Genomic DNA, 24,232 nt, shown 5'->3' on the forward strand with positions numbered 1-24,232 from the left:
TTCTTCACGATTCACTGTAGCTGTTTGATCTTTAAGGATTATTTTTCAAGGTTTTCTTATTTTGCCATAAAAATATTAATTACTTTTCTATTTGCTGAGTTAGAGTTCCTTTAATTTATTTATAGATCCATATTATAGGCAGAAGTCAGTTTAGCACAAAATTATTACGTAAAACTTTAAACTGTTGAAATATTTTATTAACTTTACCCATCTTGCTTTATTTTCTACTTTACACACAAATTTTCCGATCTTCTGAGATTGGTTTTCTTATACAGGTTCTCACTGCTACTTTCCATTGTTTTTATTCCTATAGCACTTAGAATTTGTCACAAAATATATATAATATTACACTCCTGTTAGATTTTTTTCTTTGCATTTTTCTCTTTCCCCTTAATCAGATTGTAGTTTCTCCAAGATAAGAACCATTTCTTGTACTTCGAAGTTTTCTGCAGTATTTGACCAAGTAGATCTCAGAATTTGCTACCAGGACCCTACGTCACCCCTAGAACCTGCCTAGGTTACTGAGAAAGAAGGGGAGGAGGTTGATGCCAGCATCAGTGCTTTTGAATCAAGATTCAAATCCAGTTGATTTCAAAGGATTTATGGACCTCCCAGCTGAGACCCATATCTTCTTAAGAGACTTTTGGGTAGTTGAAGAAGATCCCTTTCATGGTTCATATTCGTAACCACTAGCTTCAACCAATCATGGTTCTTTAACCGTGGAGTTTGACCCTGGGAGCCTGGAGCACATTCTCTGGGTGAGTCGAAATCACTGACAATGAAAGGTCCTTGTCAGAAGGACCTTCTGTAAGACTTCTTTATGCAGTTACCATGCATTTTTGAGCTTTTTCCCTAGTAGCAAGAGAAAAACCTCAGCTGCTTTACTTCTGGATCATCATAGTTTTCTGGAGCCTTATTGCGTGTTTGCCTGTGATTGTATCAATGCTGTTCTGTTTGAGCCAGGGTTATGCTTCATCTGCTGCTGACACTGAGAACTGCTGGCTTTCTTTGTTCTAACTTTACTGCTGTTGTATGTAAGTCCACTTACCCCTGAGGGGCTTCTGAGAAGGTTGTTCTGCTCCACCATAGTAGGATGGGGATTCCTGCAATAAAGATCTGCTTCCTGCAGACCCGTCTCTTTCATTAAATGGAGCAGAATGAAATTTCTCTGAACCCTCTCCTGGTTTTCAACACCCTGTGTTCAAACTTCTGTTATAATACTTAGTATTTATCTTTACCTTTTTCTTTTACTTGATGGAGTCCTCTTAGAAAGACAGGTTTCTCATATAGCTTTGTTCCCTAGGGAAAGTTACTGGCTAATAGGTGGTAAATCTTAACCAGTGTTTGATGAATGAGCCAATAAAAGGTTGAACGGCTCTCTTGTAAGCTCAAAATATTATGTTCTTTTAGAAGGAATAAGAATGGAGAAAATCTCAGGTTTGCCATGGCCTTTTTAAACATAGTTTTGTTATGAATCCTTAGAAACATTCTTTTTATCTTCCAATATTTTACAAAAAATGTATTTATGTTTGGCGTGTTTAGGCTTGAGTGGTTGTATGATTATCTTACATGTGGACTACTCTGTGACTCAGGATAGCACTTTGTCCTGGCATATTTTGAATTGGACTAGCACCATGAATACCCACACTATGTCTCAAAATTGTGATATGTCCTTGATGTGAGCAGTGCAGAAATATTTGTCAGCATCATTTCTTTATAAGACTTTAAAACTTTCCCATAAAAAATCACCTTAGTTGTGAGCTGACATTCTCCTTCAGTATTTGATAATCTCTGGGACTCCCTGAGGTTCTAACGGGGCCTCATTCCATATTATCCATGGCACAATTCTTCTCCATGTTGGCTTCTAGTCTTATGAACTTACTTTGGAAAAACTAAAACTTTCTTTGGTGACTTATGTCTTATACAAGTCTTAGTGGTCATTGGTCTCCAGAAATTTTGGTTCATAACCGTATGATTTTTTGCACTTAACCGAACTTAGAGTTTGCTCCTTTAGACAGATGCATCTCAGTCAAGGGGGACATCTGGAGCTAACTGAAGAGTCTGCGGGCACTATCATCCTGGGCCTTATCTTGTTCAAACTTGCTGCTGTTAAGTGTAAATATTCCCTTTGGGAGAAAGGATTTGGCTTTTTTAGCTTGTGTTTTAAACCTGGCAACATTACTTAAAGTGAGTCAAGTAACTGAGCAAACACAGAAACTTTAAATACTTAAAGGCTGTAACATAATTGAGCCTATCGATTTTTTCTTTACCTTATTTAACTTTTAAATTTTCCCTATTCCCCACTCCTGTATTTTGTTCTCATAACATTGTTAAGGAAGTTATAAATTATGTTAAGCACCTTAGACAACCCTAGATATGTTAAGTTTAAAAAAAAAAATACTAGTGTCGTTACTTGCATTAGTTTCCTATCACTGCTGTAGCAAAATACCAAAAACTTGGTGTCTTAAAACGATTCAAATTTATTATCTTACAGTTTTGGAGATCAGAGGTCCAAAATAAGACTTAAGTGCCTAAAGTCAAGATGTCGTCAGGATTGGTTCCTTTGGGAGGATCTAGGGAACAATCTTTTCCTTCCTTTTCCATCTTTAGAGGTAGTCTTCATTCCTTGGTTTGTGGCCCTGCATCATATTGCCATTGCTCCTTCTGCTTCCTCGCTCACATTTCCTTATCTCTCTGTTGACCTTCCTGCATCTCTTTTATTTATTTATTTATTTATTTGGTGAGGAAGATTCACCCTGAGCTCACATCTGTTGCCAATCTTCCTCTTTTTTTTTTTCTCCGCTTGAGGAAGATTAGCCCTGAGCTAATGTTTGTGTTGATCTTCTTCTACTTTGTATGTGGGATGCCTCCATAGCATGGCTGATGAGTGGAGTAGATCTGTGCCTGGGATCTGAACCTGCGAACCTGGGCTGCCGAAGCGGAGCGTGTGGAACTGTAACCACTTGGCCAAGGGCCAGCACCCCAGTTTCTCTTTCATAAAGACCTTGTGATTACATTTGAGGCTTACCCAGAAAATCCAGGATAATCTCTCCATCTCAAAATTTTAACTTAATCACATCGGCAAAGCCCCTTTTACTGTATAAGGTAGCATATCTACAAGTTCCAGGGATTGGGAAGGATATGGATGTCTTTGGAGAACGATTATTCAGCCTACCCTGCCACAGTGGTACTGCTTCAACCTGATGGGATGGCATGCTCTGTAGGCTACTATAGTTCATATCGATGATAGAAGAAATGGCGCTGATCTTCCTCTAAAAATGTATCTACAGTCATGTGCTACATAATGATGTTTTTGGTCGATGATGGACCACATATACGACGGTAGTCTCATAAGATTATAATGGAGCTGAAAAATTCCTATTGGCTAGTGATGTGGTAGCCATCATAATGTCATAGCGCAATGCATTACTCATGTGTTTGTGCTGATGTCGGTGTAAACAAACCTATTGCAGAGCCAGTTGTATTTTCCCCTGTGCTTGATTTAACCTCATGTTGTTTTGTTCATCATAGCCCTTAAGCATACGAAATCCACTGCTAATGTTGCCAATAAGAGGCCACATTGAGGGATTGATCCTGAAACGAAATTAAAAGTGATTAAGGACTATGGACGTAGAAAATCAGTGATGGTTATTGCTTGCCAATTAGGCATGTCTTATTCCATGTTAGCTATAATCTTGAAGCACAAGAAAAAGTGATGAATCTGTTAAAGGATCTGCTTCATTTAAGGCAATGAGACTATCAAAAATTTGAGAAGGGCCTATATTAGGCGTGGAGAAACTATTAATGACCTGGAGTGAAGACGAGACACAGAAGCGTATCCCTCTCAGCAGCATAATGATCACAGCCAAAGCAAAAAGTTCATTTGCGATTGAAAGTAAAGGCTGGACCCGACTACGATTCGAATTTACTGCTAGCTCTGGGTGCTTTAAACGATTCAAGAATCGTTGTTTGTTACATGATGTGAAAGTGAGGGTGAGTCTGCGAGCGCTGATGTGAAGGCAGCAGCAGAACTTTTGGAAACTCCAGATAAGCTGATTGTGGAGGAAGATTGCTTGCTAGAGCAGATATTCACTATGGGTGAAACCTCCCTCTTCTGGAGATGGGTGCCTGAAAGGACTTTGATCCATAAGGAGGCCAAGTCAATGCCAGGTTTCAAGGCTTTTGAGGACAGGATAACACTCTTGCTTGGGGCAATGTTGCAGGCTACAAATTGAAACCCTTTGTCATCTGGCAGGGTGAGAACCCCAGGGCCTTCAAGAACATCAGTAAGCACACACTGCCAGTGTACTACAGGAGCAATAAGAAGTCACAGATGACCCAGCTCCTCTTCCAAGATGCCCTCCTGAATTGCCATGCCAGCGAAATGGAGAAGGACTGTTTGGAGAATCACATACCTTTCAAGATTTTGCTTATTGTTGATAATGCTCCCAGACTCCCTCCTTTTGTTGGTGATCTTTATCCCAACATCAAAGCTATGTTTCTCCCTCCAAACACCACCTCTTTGATACAACCAATGGATCAAGGAGTTATGGCAGCCTTTAAAGCCTAGTACCTGAGGAGGATCTTTGCCCAGGCTATTGCTGCAAGTGAAGAAGACACTGATGCAATTCTGGAAGGATTAAACCATCTATGACTGCGTCAAGAGCCTTGCTTGAGCCTGGGGGATGTCATCAAAGAGTATAGGAATGGCTTCTGGAAGAAGACACTCGAGGTTCATCCATGACTTCAAAGGATTTGCCAAGAATCAGGCGGTTGCAAAAATCAACAAGGCTGTGGTTGAGATGGCAAACAATTTTAACCTGGGTGTGGATGAGGATGACATTGAGGAGCTCCCAGAGGTGGTTCCTGAGGAATTGACTAATGAGGAGTTGTTGGAACTGGAGCAGGAATGCATAGCTGAAGAAGAGGCAAGGGAAGAGGAAACTGCAGAAGAAAATAAGAATCCCCAAGAAAATTCACAGAGAAGCGTTTAGCAGAAGGTTTTGCAGACCTCAGCCAGCTCCTTAAAAAGTTTGAAAACATGAACCCCAACACTGAAAGATTTTCATTAATAGAGAGGGATGTTCATGGTGTATTATCTGCTTACAAACAAATCTATGATGGAAAAAAGAACCAAACCAAACCACCATGCGCCTATTTCTGAAAAGAGTGACACCTCTTCAAGGAGAGCCTCAAGCAGGTCCTTCAGGAGACATTCCAGAAGAAGGCCTTATTATCATGGGAGATGACAGCTCCATGCATGTTATTGCCTCTGATGACCTTCCAGTGGACAGGATGTGGAGGTGGAAGATAGTGATATTGATGATCCTGACCCTGTGTGGCTCTAGGCTAATGTGTGTGTTTGTTTACTAGTTTTTAACAAAAAAGTTTAAAAAGTAAAAAAAAAATTTAAATAGAAAAAGCTTATAGAGTTAGGTTATAAAGAAAGAAAATATTTTTGTACAATTGTACCATGTGTTTGTGTTTTAAGCTAAATGTTATTACAAAAGAGTCAAAAGTTAAAAAAATTAAAAAGTTTATAAAGTAAAAAAGTTACGGTAGGGGCTGGCCCCGTGGCCGAGTGGTTAAGTTCGCCCGCTCTGGTGCAGGCGGCCCAGTGTTTCGTTGGTTCAAATCCTGGGCGCGGACATGGCACTGCTCATCAGACCACGCTGAGGCGGCGTCCCACATGCCACAGCTAGAAGGACCAACAACGAAGAATATACAACTATGTACCAGGGGCTTTGGGGAGAAAAAGGAAAAAATAAAATCTTTAAAAAAAAAAAGTTACAGTAAGCTAAGGTTAATTCATTATTGAGGGAAGAACAAATATTTTTTATAAGTTTAGTGTAGCCTAAACATGCAGTGTTTGTAAAGTCTACGGTGTGTCCAGTAATGTCCTGGGCCTTCACATTCACGCATCCTCACTCACTGACTCACCCACAGCAGCTTCCAGTCCTGGAAGCTCCATTCATGGTCAGTGCCCTGTATAGGTGTACCATTTTTTATCATATAGTCTATATTTTTTTTTTTTTATTTTATTTTTTCCTTTTTCTCCCCAAAGCCCCCTGGTACATAGTTGTATATTCTTCGTTGTGGGTTCTTCTAGTTGTGGTATGTGGGACGCTGCCTCAGCGTGGTTTGATGAGCAGTGCCATGTCCGCGCCCAGGATTCGAACTAACGAAACACTGGGCCGCCTGCAGCGGAGCGCGCGAACTTAACCACTCTGCCACGGGGCCAGCCCCATATAGTCTATATTTTTACAGTGCCTTTTCTATGTTTAGATACACAAATACTTCCCATTGTGCTACAGTTGCCTACAGTGTTCAGTATAGTAACATGCTGTGCAGGTTTGTAGCCTTGGGGCATTGCTACACCATCTAGGTGTGTGTAAGTGTACTGTGGTGTTTGCACAACCACAAAATCACCCAACCACGCATTTCTCGGAACGTATCCCTGTTGTTAAGTGACGCATAACTCTATTATTGTTTCCCACCCATATGGCTTATAGCTAATTAATGAGGTCAGAGCAAGGAGGCTAGTCTACCCAGGGGTAATAAGATGTGGATGCATCTTAGTCAAGGAGTAATAGAGTAACGTTTCCTCTTAAATGGGCTTTTTGCCCCAGCCTTATTGAGATATGATTGACATATAACACTGTGTAAGTTTAAGATGTACAAGATAATGACTTGACATATGTATTTATTGCAAAATGATTACCACAGTAAGCTTAGTTAACACATCCATCTCTTCACATAGTTAAATTTTTTTTGTGTGATGAGAATTTTTAAGATTTACTCTCTTAGCAGCTTTCAAGTACACAGCGCAGTATTGTTAACTAGAGTCACCATGCTGTGTATTACAGTCCCAGAACGCATTCATCTTATAACTGCAAGTTTGTATCCTTTGAACACCTCTACCCATTGCTTTCACCTCCCCCGACCCCCTGCAAACACCCCGCTAGCAACGACTCGTCTGCTCTCTGTTTCTGTGAATTTGGTTTTTTTAGATTCTACGTATAAGTGAGATTACATGGTATTTGTCTTTCTCTGTCTGACTTATTTCATTTAGCATAATGCCATCAAGCTCCATCCATGTTGTCACAAATAGCAAGATTTCTTTTTTAATCACTGAATAACATTCCGTTGTATATATATACCACATTATCTTTATCCATTCTTCTGTCAATGAGCACTTAGATTTTTTTCCCATCCCTTGGCTCTTACAAATAATGTTGCACTGAACATGGGAGTGCAGATATCTCTGTGAGTTAGTGCTTTCATCACCTTCAGATATATGCCTAGAAATGGAATTGCTGGATCATAGGGTAGTTAGTTATATTTTTAATTTTTTGAGGAACTTCCATTCTGTTTTCCATAGTGGCTACACCAATTTACATTCCCACCAACAGTGTGCAGGGTTCCCTTTTCTCCACATCCTCTCCAACACTTGCTATCTCTTGTGTTTTTGATAATAGCCATTCTAACTGGGTGTGTGGTGATATCTCATTGTGGTTTTGATTTGCATTTCCCTGATGTTTAGTGATGCACAGCCCTTTTTCATGTACCTGGCTGGGCTCCTTGCCTAGGTGAGGCTACAGGTTATATTCCGCAATTGGACAGGGCCATAGTTGGGCTCTGTTACAGGACTGGGCTTTAGGCTGGGCTCCAAGGCTGCCAAGGGTCACTGTTCAGGCTCCCTAGATATGAGGGGTCTGAGGTTATACTTAACAGTTGGGCAGGGCGGCTAACCTGGCTCCCTGCCCAAGTGGGGCTCTAGAATGGGCTCTGCAGCTACCTGGCTTCTTTGGCCCGGCTTCCATAGTTGTGTAGGGCTGTAAATTTGCTTCCCTTCCCAGGAGGGGCCATGGAATGGGTTCCCTGGCCTGTAAGGCTTGTTGGCTGGGGACCCAAATCAGGCAGAACTTCCTGCTGAGCTCCCTGGCTATATGGGGCCACCAGCTTGGCTCTGCCAGTGGGCAGAGCCACTGGCTGGATCTCTGCATGGTTGTCACTGCAAGGAGGAGTATGGTCTGCCAAGATATGAGCACTCCTTGCTGTAAGCTCCACCCCCCTTCTCAGTCTTTATCTGACCCCCAGTGGTTGAACCCCAAAGATTTCCCCAGTGAGCCCTGTGAGTTGAGTCCCACGTAGGCTTCCCAGGAAGCATCCTGCAACCCTGGGGGAGCTGGATGTCCACCTCGGGCTCTCTTTTTTCCACTGGAGAAAGCCCGTTGGTGTGGCACTGTGCCAACCTGGGGGAGGGTTGATGCAGTTAGAGTGTAGCTGCTCCTTTTGCCCTTTTAACATGGTCCTTCTCAGTCTCTGTGTTCCAGGGGGATGCTTCAGCTTCACCCTTGGGTTCTGGGGTTTTCACAGTGGTGTCTTGTCTATGGGTAGTTCCTAGCTGGTCTTTTGGTGAGAGGAACTGAAGCTGGGAATGACCTATGTTGCCATCTTGATGACATCACTCTAAATAGGCTCTTTGATATAAGCATGTTTAGAGTGAAGACTTTTGTATACCAGAGTTGAGAAGATGTTTGATCTCCTAGAGCTGAGGGCCAGAGCTCCAAAAGAGAGAGCAGACTGTATCTTCTCAACCCATGTGTAGTGGGCTGATTGGTCCCCACAAAAGATGTCTGTGTCCTAATCCCCAGAACCTATGAATGTTACTTTACTTGGGAAGAGAATCTTTGCAGATGTAACTAAATTAAGGATCTTGAGATGAGGAATCATCCTGGAATATCCAAGTGGATCCTAAAACCAATCACAAGTATCACTGTGAGAGAGACATGGTGGAGAAGAAGCAAAAAGAAGGTGATGTGAAGATGGACTAGAGAGAGATGCAGCCACAAGCCAAGGAATGCCAGCAGCCTCCAGAAGCTGAAAGTGGCAAGAAACGGATTATCCCCTGGAGTATCCAGAGGGAGCATCGCCCTGCTGACACCTTGAGTTCAGACTTCTGGCCTCCAGAACTCTGAGAGAATAAATTCCTGTTGTTCTAAATTGCTCACTTTGTGGTAATTTGTTACAGTAGCCACAGGAAATTAATATGCCCAGCTACCCTCATGTACAGCGCCGTGGACGTCATTACTGAATGATCTCTCTCTCTGCACTTCATCCCATTCATAGTGCTGGGTGATCTCAGCAGTTACCCCCTCATTCTGTGCACAAGAACTTCTTAGCTACCAACATGCTCTTGTTCATATAAGAGCTTATTCCTCCACTTGGTATTTTTGGATATGATTCAGTTTGCCTTTCATAGTTGGCCTTTTCAAGACTTAACTACTTGTCTTCCTTCTGTATCTGAATTCACTTTCCTCTGCCACCTTTTGAAGGTCAGTTGACAAACTGAAGAAACAAATTGTATTGTCTATCATTCCAACTAACTAATTACAAAGCATTTCTTCCTTTACACTGAAAAACTATACGTATTAAGTACAATTCTCATGCAGAGTATACTCTTTCAATAATACTTATCAGTTTTGCCTCTTAGCAGCTGTTACTTTCTCTTCAAATTTTCCATTAGAAATAATTACTTGGTTGGGAAAATGCATGCAAAAACTCGTAAATTGCAAAGATACAAGCATATCATTATCATCATCATCAACTTAAGAGTTATCTCTGAGTCCACTTCCTCTAGATCAAAAGCACCTCTAAGACACATGCTATAAGAACAAGTAAATTCCTGGTCATGGAGCTGTTATAAGCATTATATGACATTGAGTTCTTTGAGAAATTGGATGACAGTTGCTTTGCCAGGTCATTCTCCATTACCAGAATCCTAAACCTGTTCAAAAATCAAATTTACAAACACCTTGAAACCAAATAATAATCCTTCTTTCACTTTATGTAATTTGCTAAAGAACCATACTTTCTGGCTTATTAGTTCTCAATCAGGCATGATTTTGTCCCACCAGGGGACATTTGGCATGTCTGTAGATATTTTTGGGTCATCAGAATTCAGGATGGGACATTGTCCCTGGCATCTAGTGAGTAGAAGCCAGGGATGCTGCTAAATATATCACAGTGCACAGGACAGGTCCCTATGACAAAGAATTATCTGGCCCAAAATGTCAGTAGTGCTAAGGTTGATAAATTAGTTCTTTCCATGGTTTTGCTCTGGTTCCATTTGGATGACATAGTAATATTGAGTAACTCTATACATGCAGTATACTAGCGGTCTGTAATATAAACATAAAGAAGATACTGCTCTGTCCCCACATTCTCCACTTCCCTGGCCTCAAAGAGACTTGATTATCCTGGAAAAGATAAATATGTAAATTAACAAGTATAATAGTGTATATTAAATTCTACAGTAGCAGCATATACAAAGGGCTGACAAGGACAAAAGAAGTAGCTAGCAACTCTGAGGAGTTGACATTTTAGCACCTAAAGGATGAATAGTAATCTTGCAGTCAAAACAACCAAGCAAGGAAATTCCAGTTTATATTGTGGATGAATAAGCTCCCATCAGACTAATTCTCCCACAAATGTAAACTCTGTACAAAATATAAAATACAACTACCTGAAGGCCGTGGAGAATGAATAAGCACAGGGAGTGGAAGGGAGTACACACTTGGAAGAAGCAGAGGTGTTTCCCATTTCTATAGCATTTATCCAACCACATTTGGTACCACGTGGTGCAGCTAGAATTTGGGTAGATACTTGTGGTCTTGGTACTTGAAGAACCAGATGAAAAAATGTGGCAACCACAGCCACTGGCAAACTAAGATGGAGAGACACCCAGGAAATAACTGAGCCAGAGAGGGGGAGCCCAAATACTTCATATAATCTCTGTTACTATTTCTGACTGAGCCCTGAAACATGCATGCTTGGAGAAAACTCCCAACAGCCCAAGTAAGGCTAAAAGGGCTCAACTTATATATGAGCTTCTGGCTGAATTTATAGTTTGAATTCAGCCAAGGTAACTGCCTGCTAAAAAAAATTAAAATTATCAGTCAATACAGTTCAGAGGAAAATAACAGAATCCAGACTCTCTACAATGTATCATTTGTAATGCTACAAGCCAAAATTACGTGACATATGAAGAAACAGGAAAACATGACCTATTTATTCTCAGGAGAAAATACAATTAATGGAGACTACCCCAGGGTGAATTAGATGCTAGGATTAGCAGATAAAAATTTTAAAGTAGCCATGATAATTATGCTCAAGGACATTAAGAAAAATTGGTATCAATGAGTGAAAAGCTAGGAAACCTCCACAGAAAAACAGTGAAAAATACAACATTTTAAATTTAAAATGTGGGCTCATGTAACAATAGAATAGAGATCACAAGATTCAATGAACTTGAAGATAAATCAATAGAAATCAGCCAATTTGAGGGGCTGGCCCCGTGGCCGAGTGGTTAAGTTCGTGTGCTCCGCTGCAGGCGGCCCAGTGTTTCGTTGGTTCGAATCCTGGGCGCGGACATGGCACTGCTCATCAAACCACGCTGAGGCAGCGTCCCACATGCCACAACTAGAAGGACCCACAACGAAGAAGATACAACTATGTACCGGGGGGCTTTGGGGAGAAAAAGGAAAAAATAAAATCTTTAAAAAAAAAAAAAGAAATCAGCCAATTTGAGGACCAAGAGAAAAATGTACTGAAAATAAAAGCTTCAGGGACTTGTGGGAAAATAACACAATTTTATTTGTGTAAAATAAAATGTTTAATTTGAGTCACAGAAGTAGAGGGAAGAGAGTAGTATAGTAGGAAAATATTTGAATAAATAATAGTCCCAAATTATCCAGTTTTCGTGAAGGATGTAATTATACTGATTTAAGAAACTCAACAAAGCTCAAGCAGGATAAATGGAAAACAAAACAAAACAAAACAAAGCAAGCAATACTTGTTATTATGTGTCTTTTGATTCTGGCCATACCAGAGGTTGTGTAATGGTATCTCTTTGTGGTTTTGATGTGCATTTTCCTGGTGACTAATGATATTCAGCTTCTTTTCACGTGCTTATTGGCCTTTTGTGTATGTTCTTTGGAAAACTGTCTATTCAGATTCTTCACTCATTTTTAAATTCTTTATCTTTTTATTATTGATTTGTAAGAGTTCTTTATATATTCTTGAAACAAGCTTCTTTTCAGTTATATGATTTACAAATATTTTCTCCCTTTCTGTAGATTATCTTTTCACCTTTTGATAATATCCCAAGCAGTACAAAAGTTTTAAAAATTTGATGGAGTCCAATTTATCTGTAGTTCATTTTCTTGTTTGTGCTTTTGGTGTTGTATCTAAGAAGGCTTTACTTAGCTAAAGGTCACAAAGATTTACTCCTATGTTTTCTTCTAAGAGTTTTATAGCTTTAGCTCCAATATTTAGGTCTGTGGCCTATCTTGAGTTAATTTTTGTGTATTATGTAAGAAAGGAATCCAATCTTATTCTTTGGCATATTGATATCCAGTTGTACTAGCACATTTGTTATAAAGGCTTTCCTTTTCCATTGAATTGTCCTGACGCCCTTGTGGAAAATCAACTGATCATCAATGTAAGGTTCTATTTTGGGAATGTTAATCCTATCTCGTTGATTTATATGTCTATCCTTATGCCAGTAGCACACTATTTTGATTACTCTAGCTTTTTAATAAGTTTTGAAATCAGGAAATGCGAGTCCTCCAACTTTGTTCTTCTTTTTCAAGATTGTTTTGGATATTCTGGCTCCCTTGCATTTCCATATGAATTTTAGGCTCAGCTTGTCAATTTCTGCAGCATGCCACTTGGGATTTTCATAAGGATTGTATTGAATCTGTAGATCAACTTGGGAAGTATTGTCGTCTTTCCAATGTTAAGACAAATACTAATTTCCATTTTACTGGGTGTTCCTTTCTCACTCTTGAAGTATCAAATGTTTAGATGTCCACAGTGTTTACCATTTTTTACAAGAATTTAGCAGAGACCACTAGTCTTAGCAGTCATGTAAAGAAGAGGCCAAAGAAATTTTTTCGTTTATCATGCTGAGTGAAAGGTATTATTTTTAACACCTTTTAAGTCATAGTTGTATCTTAATGTTTTTAGCTGACTCACTCTAATCAGTTTAAGTACCAAAAGGCAGCCATGAACATAGGTGATATAGCTGCTTGAAAGCTTTGTTTTCCAGCCCAGCTGGAAAGAGAATGGAGACTCTTCTAGCTGTTTTTCAGACTTCTTTGAAGTTTTTTGTTTTGTTTTGTTTTTCTTGGAGTTTCCAGTGGAGATGCCAAGCTGGCAGCAAGTGAAGTATACTGTAATGTGAAGCCTTATAAATATATGTTGGATCACTGCCATCATTATCAAAAGTGCTGGTATAGAAATGTGCAAAGGGCGTATAAATGTTAGCTTGTAAAGCTAAGAAATACTAAATTGTAGTCCATTAGTCTCCTACATTTTATTGCCTTTTTGGAATAATCATGTACTTCAGAACATCCTTTAATCTGAGCTGGCTTGTGGTTGTATAAGAATGTAGCTTCTTTTTTCTTTATCCTTTATATACTCAGATGAAGAAAATTTACTGCGTTTTATAAATAAATAAGATATAAGAAGCGAATTTTCTTCCCACCTTTTTATGTTCATGGAAGTCCATCTTTAAGGTATTTGAATGATGCATTTGTACTCGGCCCCACAACTGGTTCTACTGAAAAAAATAAACTTCAAAGTCACTTTTTCTTTTACTGCTTATAGGACACACTATTCGGAATTGAGGTAAAAAGGAATAGCGTTCTTATGTTAGTGAGGAGCAGACCTTTCTCCTTTTCAAACCCTGAAAATTTTCACTTCTAAGGCCAGCCGCGGTTGCCTAGTGGTTAAGTTCGGTACGCTTCGCTTTGGCAGCCCGGGTTCGGTTCTCCGGCGTGGACCTATATCATTCCTCTGTCAGTGGCCATGCTGTGGTGACAGCTCACATACAAGATGAAGAAGATTGTTAACGGATGTTAGCTCAGGTGAATCTTCCTCAGCAAAAAAATAAGAAATAAAAAATTCACTTCATCACTTTATAGAAATTAAAATGGATCCCTCATTAAAATGATTGTCACCTTTTTATTTAAATTGACAGATATTTCATTTATATTAAGACAGAAGATTCCAAAATATTAATGGAGCTTAATGTACTTGTCATGGTTTAACTGGACAAGAACGTTGGTTTAACTCGAATGAGGCCTTCTTTGGTTTTCAGCTTTCCTGCTGAATTAGCACAGCAGGTGTGGGGGTACTGGGAACTACTGGGGAGACTTCACACATTTCCCCATGCTTGCTATTTAATGTAAAACAATATTTGCTGTTTGTAAATCAGGATAGAAATGATCAGTTACGAGCAATGTGCTTTATTGCACAAGATTTTATTTTAATGATATTTTTAATATGGTCTCTAATAACTGATTTTAGGTAAAGTCTATGACTTTGATTTATGCGGTCATAAGTTAGTTATAAAGTAAATTAACTAAATTTTATAGTTAAGAATGAGGTGATATAGAGTAAATATTTGTTTTATTAAATTTTAAGTGTTTACATTAACTAAATAGCTCATGTGAATTATTGGACAAAAAAAGTAAAACAACTGACTTTCAGCATTCATGGAAGAAAGTTGATATTTCAGCCAGAGGTCATGTATTTTTATAAAATGTGTTAGCAAAATTTTAAATTATATGACATATGCTGTCCAGTGTGCCTTCTTTTCTATTTATAGACAGTCTGACCAAGCAAAGGTAAACCTTTGAAAAATTGTAATCCTAACTGTGAAATAGTCTTCCCAAGTGCTTTTGGGAGGGCCTCAAAAATGAAAGAGTATCTTAGGATGAACTGGTCACTGTTGTCCCTGTAAGGCAGAGAAGTGCCTCTTGTACCGCCTAACCCAACCCCCCGCAATGCGAACATTGGTCATCAACCACAGAAGCCTCTTCCCCTGCGCCTAGTCTCAGAATCCTTTTAATAGATCATTCTAGACAGCCCCTTCCAGTCAACTGGGTCCATATACCAGAGCAAATGTTCATCAAACATTTGTGACAAAACGTTTGTGACAAAATGTTTGTGGCAAATGTCCATCGCATTTGCCACCCTAGGTCTAGCCCATGGTACCCAATATAACTTATATGGCTTTATAAGTTCCCATATGCTTTCATATAAGTCACTCAATATTCAGTGTTTGTGTCAGGGAAACCCTACATACAACTCAAGGCTTCCTGCTTCTTGGGCAGAATAATGTAAGAAGGATGAAAATGCACTAGACCAAATTAAAATTCCCTATAGCCATTAGAGTGCTCAGTCTTTTATGTAGTGATGTCCCTTGAATCAGTCTTCAGTGTGACATCCAGTTATTAATCACCATTGTCTGTGAGCTAATATTAACATTAAGTGGCAAAAAAGCATCAGTAATATTAAGGCTTTGGAATTTGGCAACTAGTTAACATTAAAGATATTTTATTTTAACAACACATACGAAAAATGGTGGATAACAAGATATTCAGGTTCCTGTTAAATAGTCAACCAAAGTCAACTACTTAAAGAAAAGCTTTAAAATAAGTCCAGAAGCCTGTATCATATTGTTGTAAAATGCCATAGCTGGGGGCTACAGCTGGCATGCAGTGTCACCTGAACTGACTTCGCTCTCATACGGGGTATCACACACTTTTGGGCAGAGTGTTACACTCTGTAGGTCATTAAAATGGGGGCTATGCCTGTGAAACAGACAGGTAGAAGGAAAACTGCTTTGTTTATCATGAGGATGTATTGACAATTGTCATCTTCACATAGAAGGATATGTGGGTGGATATGAAGAGAAAAATAGACACGAGTGGCACTTAAAATGAAAAATAAAGGAAAAATGGATAGAGAGTATGTTCTTCTAGCCCAAATACAGAGAGCTGCTTATTTGAAGATTGCCCTTGTCCTGGCACAGTGGGGGACTCTAATCTCTATATGCATGGCTCCTTTCAAAGGGACAGAAGAGTTCTGCTGGAATGGAAACTAGGTGACACTTTTTCTTATCAGTCTCGTTGCCATTTAAGCTTTGAGAAAAGTTTTAAATCTTTTTGGAGAAAATTTGGTATTTTAATATTTTATATGACACATATGTTCTTATTGGAAAGCCTAGAAATTACTAAGGGTGTTGAGAGGATTTTAAACTCAAATCTGACTAACTCCAAAAAGCTCAATTACTTTTTGCCCATATCTTGAAAGGAAATGTCTCCTCCCACCCCCGTTATGATGTTTCTCTAAAATTTGATTTATGTGAGTTAAATTACCCCATCCCTCAGCGTTCTTCAGTATTACAGTCAATAATAAGATAGTGTTTTTTTTTAATGAATGTGAAACTTTCCCATTTAGGGAAGATGAACCAAGTTAATCTTACTTAGGATGTCCCAGTGCATTTAGGCTGCTAAACCAAAATACCACAGACTGGCTGGCTCATACACAACGTACGTTTATTCCTCACAGTTCTGGAGGCTAGAAGTCCAAGATCAAGGCACCAGCGCAGTCGTGTTTGGGCCAGAGCCCTCTTCCTTGTTCATAGCCAGTGCCTTCTCACTGTGTCCTCACATGGTGGAAGGGGCAGGCGATCTCTCTGGATCTTGTTTTATAAGGACACTAATCTCATTTTGAGGGGACACATTCAGGTCATAAAATATGGCATATGGAATATCAGGAAAGCAGCATAGCACAGTAGCCAACAGCATGAGCCGTAGAAGCAGACTGCCAGGACTGGAATCCTGGCTTGACCTGTTACTAGATGTGTAGCCTTGGAAATATTCTCTAAGCCCCAGTTTCCTGCTCTGTTAAACTAGGGATATAATAATAGGCTTATTCAAGTTTACTGTGAGAATAAATGAGAGAATACATATAAAAATATTTTGCACAGTGCCCAGTACTTAGTCAGACCTCAATATTGACTATTATTGACTTTTGTGTATTTATAACCTAAAGCTCTTCTTTTCTTTCTTCTATCAACATGCAAAGATTTCTTTTGCTTTGTTGGACTCTCTTGACTATATAATTTTAATTTAAGATATAAAGAAGTTAGACGGTTATCCATTCTTTTAGGCAAGTCTACTGGAGGCCAGTAGGATAATTTCAAGTCATCACGTTCCTCTGTTGCACCTGTCACCCTACAGATCAACTTTTGCTAGACGTGCATATTAAAGATATTTCTATTGGTGCATTGTTTGGTTTTTTAACAAATTGAGATATTCACAAAGTATAAACTTCATCCTTTTAAAGTGTACAATTTGGCAGATTTTAGTATATTCACAAGGATGTGCAACCATCATCAGTTTCTAATACCAGAACATTTTCATCACCAAAAAAGAAATCCCATATGCATTAGCAATCACTCCCCATTCCCCTTGTCCCCCCATCCTCTGGCAACCACAAATCTACTTTCTGTCCCTATGGATTTATCTATTCTGGATATTTCACATAAATAGAATCATATGAATGTGACTGGCTTCTTTCACTTAGCATAATGTTTCCAAGATTCATCCAGGTTGTGGCATATATCAGAACTTCATTCTTTCTTAAGGCTGAATAGTATTCCATTGTATGGATATACCACATTTTGCTTCATCAGTTGATGGAGATACATGGTTTTAAACAGTTTTGTTTTAGAGAAGTCTTTGAAAGTAGTTATGCCCTCCTCAGAACACATATTTTATATATGTATATACACACATATACACACACACACACACACACCCTTTTTCTCCTGAGACGATTTATCTTATTGTCACCTTTTTAAAGGGAAGTTTCACAGAATTTGGATCAAAACATTGAAATCTGAATTTTATTTTAGAGAAGGTTAAATGTTGTTCTATCATTCGGGCCCGGTTCTTTTCTTTTCTATTTTAACTCTGAAGTCTTCCTGAACTTTCCCAGGGAAAAGGAGGAGCAGCTTGCACGTGTGACTGAAGTGCAGAGGCTGCAGGCTCAGCAGGCGGATGCTGCTCTAGAAGAGTTTAAGCGGCAGGTGGAGCTGAACTCGGAGAAGGTCTATGCCGACATGAAAGAGCAGGTGAGGAGGCTACCACTCCATCTTTTTTGAAAGTCACTCTCTCAGTAGGAAGGTACATTATGGTCTTAAATATGGCAGAAACATATTTCCTTTTTAAAAAATCTTTATCAAAATTAGCCATATAGTGGGTCGGGGACTTAAAATGAGAAAGGGCTATTAGGTTGGCAGAGGTGAACACCCCGCTCCACCAGAGCCCCAAAGGAGGAGGTTGGGTGGCCCCCAGCGGCCCAGAAAGAGAGCCCTCATGGAGAGGGCTCAGCCAGCAGGCTCCCTCTGCTCTGGCAGAGCACGTGAAGGGAAAGGCCTTGCTGTGCGTCTCTGGAGGGCCTGCTGTGTGCTTCTCCTAGGCCCCTGGGTGGGCACCCATCAGCAACTTCTTGGTGGCAGTGAATGGAGGGATAAAGGTGGAGAACCATCTGGAGCTGTGCAGACAAGGAGATGGGTCCTCTTTCCGCCTTCAGGATCCCTTGATTCATCCTTAAAGCAAGGAAAGAATAACCATTTTAAAGTCCTGTCTACAGATGTGGTAATGGCAAAAGTGTATCTCATTTTCGGGGCATGGATCAGCCTACAAGTAAAATCCCATGACCAATCCATTTCTGTAGAGCAAGGGCTCAAGTTAACTATGTCTGTGTTTGTTCATGTTCCATAAATAGTGTTTTATTGGTCAGTTACAGCAAATTATTTTCAACTGGCATTTCAGGAGGACAGAGGCTGTCTCCACTTCTTGTACAAGTTAAGTGGTATGTTTTTTAGTTTTGAGAGAAAATAAAAATTTGTAGAAAAATAAAGGGAACAAACACCTAGATATTCATCATGAAGAATCAACAATTGTTAACATTCTGTTTATTTAAACTAAAACATTGCAGATGAAGTTTTTGTTTGCTTTGTTATTCATCTCTAATCACATTACTGTCTCCTCTTCACCTCAGAAAACCACTATAATTAATTTAGTGTATATTATTTCAGTCTATTTTACACTTTTATATGCATATATAACATTCATGAATATGAACATGTTATATATGCATATATAATTTTTGTGTGTATATTTTTAAAAAATTAGATGAGTACTACAGATTTTATGTATTAGTCTTGTTTGCTCTTTTTTGTTTAATTTTATGTGCCTGTACCCTATCCATGTTAATTTAGTGCAGTCCATTTAACGCTGAATATATTTTATCATATGAATATACCATATTTTATTTATCGGCTCCCCTATTCAAGGGTATTTAGTTTATTTTCAAGTATTCTTGATTATAAAGAATGTTGCAGTCCCTATTTGTGGTTTCATTTTAATTGGAGTTATCTTCCTCGGGGGTCACAAACATACACTGGATGGTAGAAACGTTTCTGTGGAAGGGTTTATGACTGAGCCCTGTAGGGTTTGCTAGTTTGGAACTGTCTTCTTGTTATTTTCTTGATTCAGATTTCCACTCATATTGCGTTCTGTGAATTTGGGTCCTGAGAGTGGGGTCTGAGATCCCATTCTCTGTGTTTCTCCACGCACTGCCAAGGGCAGAAGCTGGATTTCTGCTGAGAGTTTGTGCTGGAAGGTGGAGACGTTCAATTCCTGCTCCATGGATGTGCTTCTCTTCCTGGGATGCTGCTCTCGTCAGAGCCCAGGCCCCAGGTCGTGTATCTGGTCCACCTATGCAGTGTAGCTGCATAGGAGACCCTCTGATTGATTTAACATTTAAAGGAATACAGAAAATATTGAAGGAAGGGACCACTGGCAAGAAGGTTTAAATATGCAGTTAAGAAAGCTAACAGTGACGTGCTGGAAAGCGCTAAGGCTGACAGTGCAGCTTTGTGACAAAAGCTAAGACTCTAACAGGCACCTTTGGCTCAAAAAATGTACCTCTTGGGTCTGATGATATAAAATTAACAGATTGCAGAATTTGTGGATAAGTAAGTAAAAAAACAAGCAAACAGTGTGGGACTTGTGAAAACATTCTGTAGAACAAGAAAAAAGACATTTGTGTTCGGCAGTCACAGAATAAAAGCATACCTCTGAAAGCAGTCTACTGTAGAATTCAGAAAAAAAATTCATCTTTAATAAAAAAGGAAGTTCAGAAACAAATTTAGGGGCTGGCCCTGTGGCCGAGGGGTTACATTCGTGCACTCCACTTCAGCAGCCCAGGGTTTCACCATTTCGAATCCTGGGCGTGGACATGACACTGCTCATCAAGCCATGCTGAGGTGGCATCCCACATGCCACAACTGGAAGGACCTACGACTAAAAATACACAACTGTGTACCAGGGAGCTTTGGGGAGAAAAAGTAAAAAGATAAAATCTTAAAAAAAAAAATTCAGAAAAAACATTCAGAAAAGTAGTACCTTTATAAGAAGACATGATCTATACAAAAGAGGCCACAGATATCAAGTAGAATTAAAGCAATGAAACCTGGATACATTCTGGAAAAAGAATTGAACCTCAAGAATAAAATGAAATCCTACCAGTTTCCAGGCAGGATAAAACTGGCAGAGAAATTAGAAAAATAATGGAGTAATGCTTTAGAGTTTTGAAGGAGAAAGGTTGTGACCCAATTTTATACATAATCAAGGAGTTTTTCACTTGCAAAATCAACAGGGAAACATTTTCTTAATAAGAGCTCACATAGTGTGTACCACTTATTTCTTTTCTGGAAAAAATTATATGAACACGTCAACCAATCCAGAAATGAAACAAAAGACACCACGTGGGGAAGCCATCATATTTAAGAATGAGTAGAGAACAGTGGAATCTAACAAAATCAAAATAAATTTAACTAATTGTTACACATCTGGTTATAAGACCGAATACTAATGTTTATTGATTCTTTAAAAACAAGGTATCTGAAGTAGGAAATACAAATTTAATAACAGTAACTTAAATCTAAATCTTTAGATTACATTAACAAAGATCAAGAGGTAGGTGGATAGTGAGAGTAGGAGGAGCACAGTATGCTAAAACTCTTTGCCATGAATTGATGAGATTCAAAAGATTCTTAAAATTAGGGAAATGTGGGTTAAAGTAATTTTGAAATATATAAACGTAGGCATTAATAAAATTAACAAGATGTTAGATTCTCATAAAATCTTGAGAAGACAAAAGCAGAACTTGGGAGGAGATATTTCGAAAGGAACAGAGGCATAAACAGAACAAAATATCCAAAATAAGACAGAGTACGTAATTGTAATATTAAATATTAACAGGTTAAATTTTTCTATGAAAGAAAAGGTATTGATTAGCTGACTTAAATCCACGTATGTGCTGTTTATAAAAGATACAGCTAAAAGTTACACAAAAATTATATTAAAAAGATGAAAATATATCAATTGTTTTCAGAAAAAAACTGAGAGTATAATACTATCATACAAATTAGCATCAATAAAAGTCATTAAACTGGACAGAGGAATATATTTTTGCATGCTAAAGGCAAGCCTGCTTAATCAAATATGAAAAGGTGTTAGGAAAACATGGAGAAATTGACATCAGAGGTCCTGAGCTGCTTTAATATATTTTTCTCCCTCCGGTAGACCGGGGGTAAAAACCAGACAAGAGGTCTAAATAGCAGTTTATAGAACAGCTATATTTCTACTTTCTACCTTTTAAATACGACATTAAATTTGTACTCCCAGGGAACAGTTGTAAAACTCAGTAGACTATAAAGAAACACTGAATATATTTCTAAAACTTGGCATGGCAGAAAGCACATGTTTTTTACCACAATGCAGTAAAACCAGAAATTAAATTTCGATTAAAATTGCTACATTGGAGTTCACCGAAATTAAAAACGTTTGTTCTTTGAAAGACACCATTAAAAAACAACAAAAGGAAGCAAGGCAAGCCAGAGAATGGCAGAAAAGATTGACACATATTTCCAAGAACTTGTACCTAAAATATAAAAGAAATCTCACAACTTAGTAATAAGAAGACAAACAACCCAGTTAAAAATAGGCAAAATATTTGGACACCTCACAGAAGAAGATACTAAACAAGTGACTAATAAGCACATGAAAAGATGTTCAGTATCATCACCATCAGGGAAACGCAAATTAAAACCAAAATGAAATGCCACTACTTGGTCCTTAGAACGGTTAAAATTATAAAGGTTTGTTGACAATGCCAAGTGTTGGTGAAGATGTGGTTGTATGGAGCTCTTATACACTGCTAGTGGGAAAACTTCCAGGTTTTTAAAAAGTTAAACATACAATGACCATATGTCAGCCATTCCATTCCTACGTGTTTAACCAAGAGAAACGAAGACACATCCAGACAAACACTTGTACACAAATATTGACAGCAGCTTTATTCACAAAAGCCCAAAACTCGAGTAACCCAAATATTCCTCAAAAGTTGAAAGGACAATCAAAATGCAGTAATACAGTGGAATACTATTCAACAATAAAAAGGAATGAACAACTGATGCCCACAACAACAGGGTGTATCTCAAAATCCTGCTGAATGAAAGAAGCTGAGAACAGTACACACTGTATGTTGTGTACTCTGAGTAATATTAGAGTTCCCTTGAGTTTTTTGCTTTAGCAGATTATCGACCCAGTTCTTTTCTGAGCATCTCATCTTCTGTGGGCAGGTTTCAGTTTCCGTTTAGTTCCAAAGCCTTGCCTGCTGCTCTGAGTCTGCCTGTGTCTGTGTCTTGCTCAGGAGTGAGCCTGAGGCTTGGGTCGTGATTTGAGTCACCCCACCCGATGGCTGCAGGCACTCGTGCAGCATTCTCCAGGGGAGACCATAAGCTTGGCCACAAAACAATTCTCAATAAATTTTAAAAGGATTAAAATCATACAAATTGTGCTCTTTGACCCCAATGATGATAAATTAGAAATAAACAACAATAAGAAATCTGGGAAATCCCCACATATTTGGAAACTAACAGTTAAAAATAACTCATGAGTCAAAGCAGATATTACAAAGAAAATTAGAAAATATTTTGAACTGAATTAAACCAAAAGTATGGCATATCAAAATTTATGGAATGTACCTAAAGCAGTACTTAGAGAAAAGTTTATAGCTTTAAGCATCTATATCCAAAAAGAAAGTTCTCAAATCGGTAACCTAAACTTCATCTTAAGAGACCAGAAAAAAGAAAAGCAAGTTTCTGCCCAAGCAAACAGAAGAAGGGAAATGATAAATATTTTTATATGTTTGCAGAAAGCAAAGAAATAGAAACTAGAGAAAGTCAGTGAAACCAAAAGTTGGTTCTTTGAAAAGATCAGCAAAATTGACAAATCTTTAGCTTGACTGATGGAAAAAAGTGGAGGAGAAACAAATTACCAAAGTTAGGAATGAAAGAGGAGAGGACACCACTGTTGATCCTACAGGAAATGAAAGAATCATAAGATGATATTTTAAAAAGTTTATGCTAACAAATTATACCACTTAGGTGAAATGGGCAAAGTCCTAGAAAGATGCAAATTACTAAAACTGACTCAAGAAGAGAGAGAAAATCTGAATTGTCTTATAATAGATAAAGATATTTAATTAGCAATTAAAAATCTTCTCACAAAGAAAAGGCCAGGACCAGATGACTTCACTGGTGAATTCCATCAAATATTAAAGAAAAAATAATTTTAGTTCTTTGAAAATTCTTTCAGAAAACTGAGGAGGAAGGAACCCTTTCCAGTTCATTCTGTAAGGCCAGTATTACTCTAATATCAAAGCCAAAGACACCACAAGAAAACTCCAGATTGAAATCTGTCATGAATGTAGATACAAAACCGCTTAATGATGTTTTAGTAAACTAAATCTAGAACATAAAAGTGGTTATACACCGCGACCAAGTGGGATTTATCCCAAGAGTCCAAGGTTGTTTTACCATTTGAAAATCATACAGTATATTAATATAATAAAGGACGAACCACATGATCATCACAGAGGCAGAAAAAGCATTTGAATAAGTTCAACACCATTCATGATTTAAAAAAAAAATTCTTGGCAAATTAGGATTATGGGCAAACTTAGCCTAATAGAGGACATCTATGAAAACCCTACAGCTGACATAGTTAATGTTGAAAAACTTAATGCTTTTCCTCCTAAGAACAAGGAAAAGATGGTTGCTTCTTTTGCCACCTTCCTTCAACATTGTATTGGAGATTCTATCCAGTTCACTAAGGCCAGAGAGAAAAAAAGACATACAGATTGGAACGGAAGAAGTACAAATGTCTTCAGATGACATGATCCTGTATGGTCAAATCCACAAAAGAAGGACTAGAAGTAGTACATGGTTAAACAA

General features: G+C 38.5%; 1 protein-coding gene across 10 annotated transcripts in view; it reads left to right on the top strand.

Annotated features, from left to right (window-relative positions):
• CEP112 (centrosomal protein 112) overlaps positions 1-24,232 on the top strand; it is a 504,767-nt gene that overhangs the window by 176,311 nt on the left and 304,224 nt on the right. For all 10 annotated transcript variants that reach the window (XR_011493899.1, XM_014847643.3, XM_070483475.1 and 7 more), the window contains one exon: positions 17,860-17,995. Coding sequence is in view for 9 of the 10 variants with exons in the window: in XM_014847643.3 (XP_014703129.2) it covers positions 17,860-17,995 (136 nt within the window). In the remaining variant the exon portion in view is untranslated. The remainder of the gene's footprint in view (positions 1-17,859; positions 17,996-24,232) is intronic.

The sequence above is a fragment of the Equus asinus genome, chromosome 13, assembly GCF_041296235.1.
Source record: "Equus asinus isolate D_3611 breed Donkey chromosome 13, EquAss-T2T_v2, whole genome shotgun sequence".
NCBI classification, from domain to species: domain Eukaryota; kingdom Metazoa; phylum Chordata; class Mammalia; order Perissodactyla; family Equidae; genus Equus; species Equus asinus.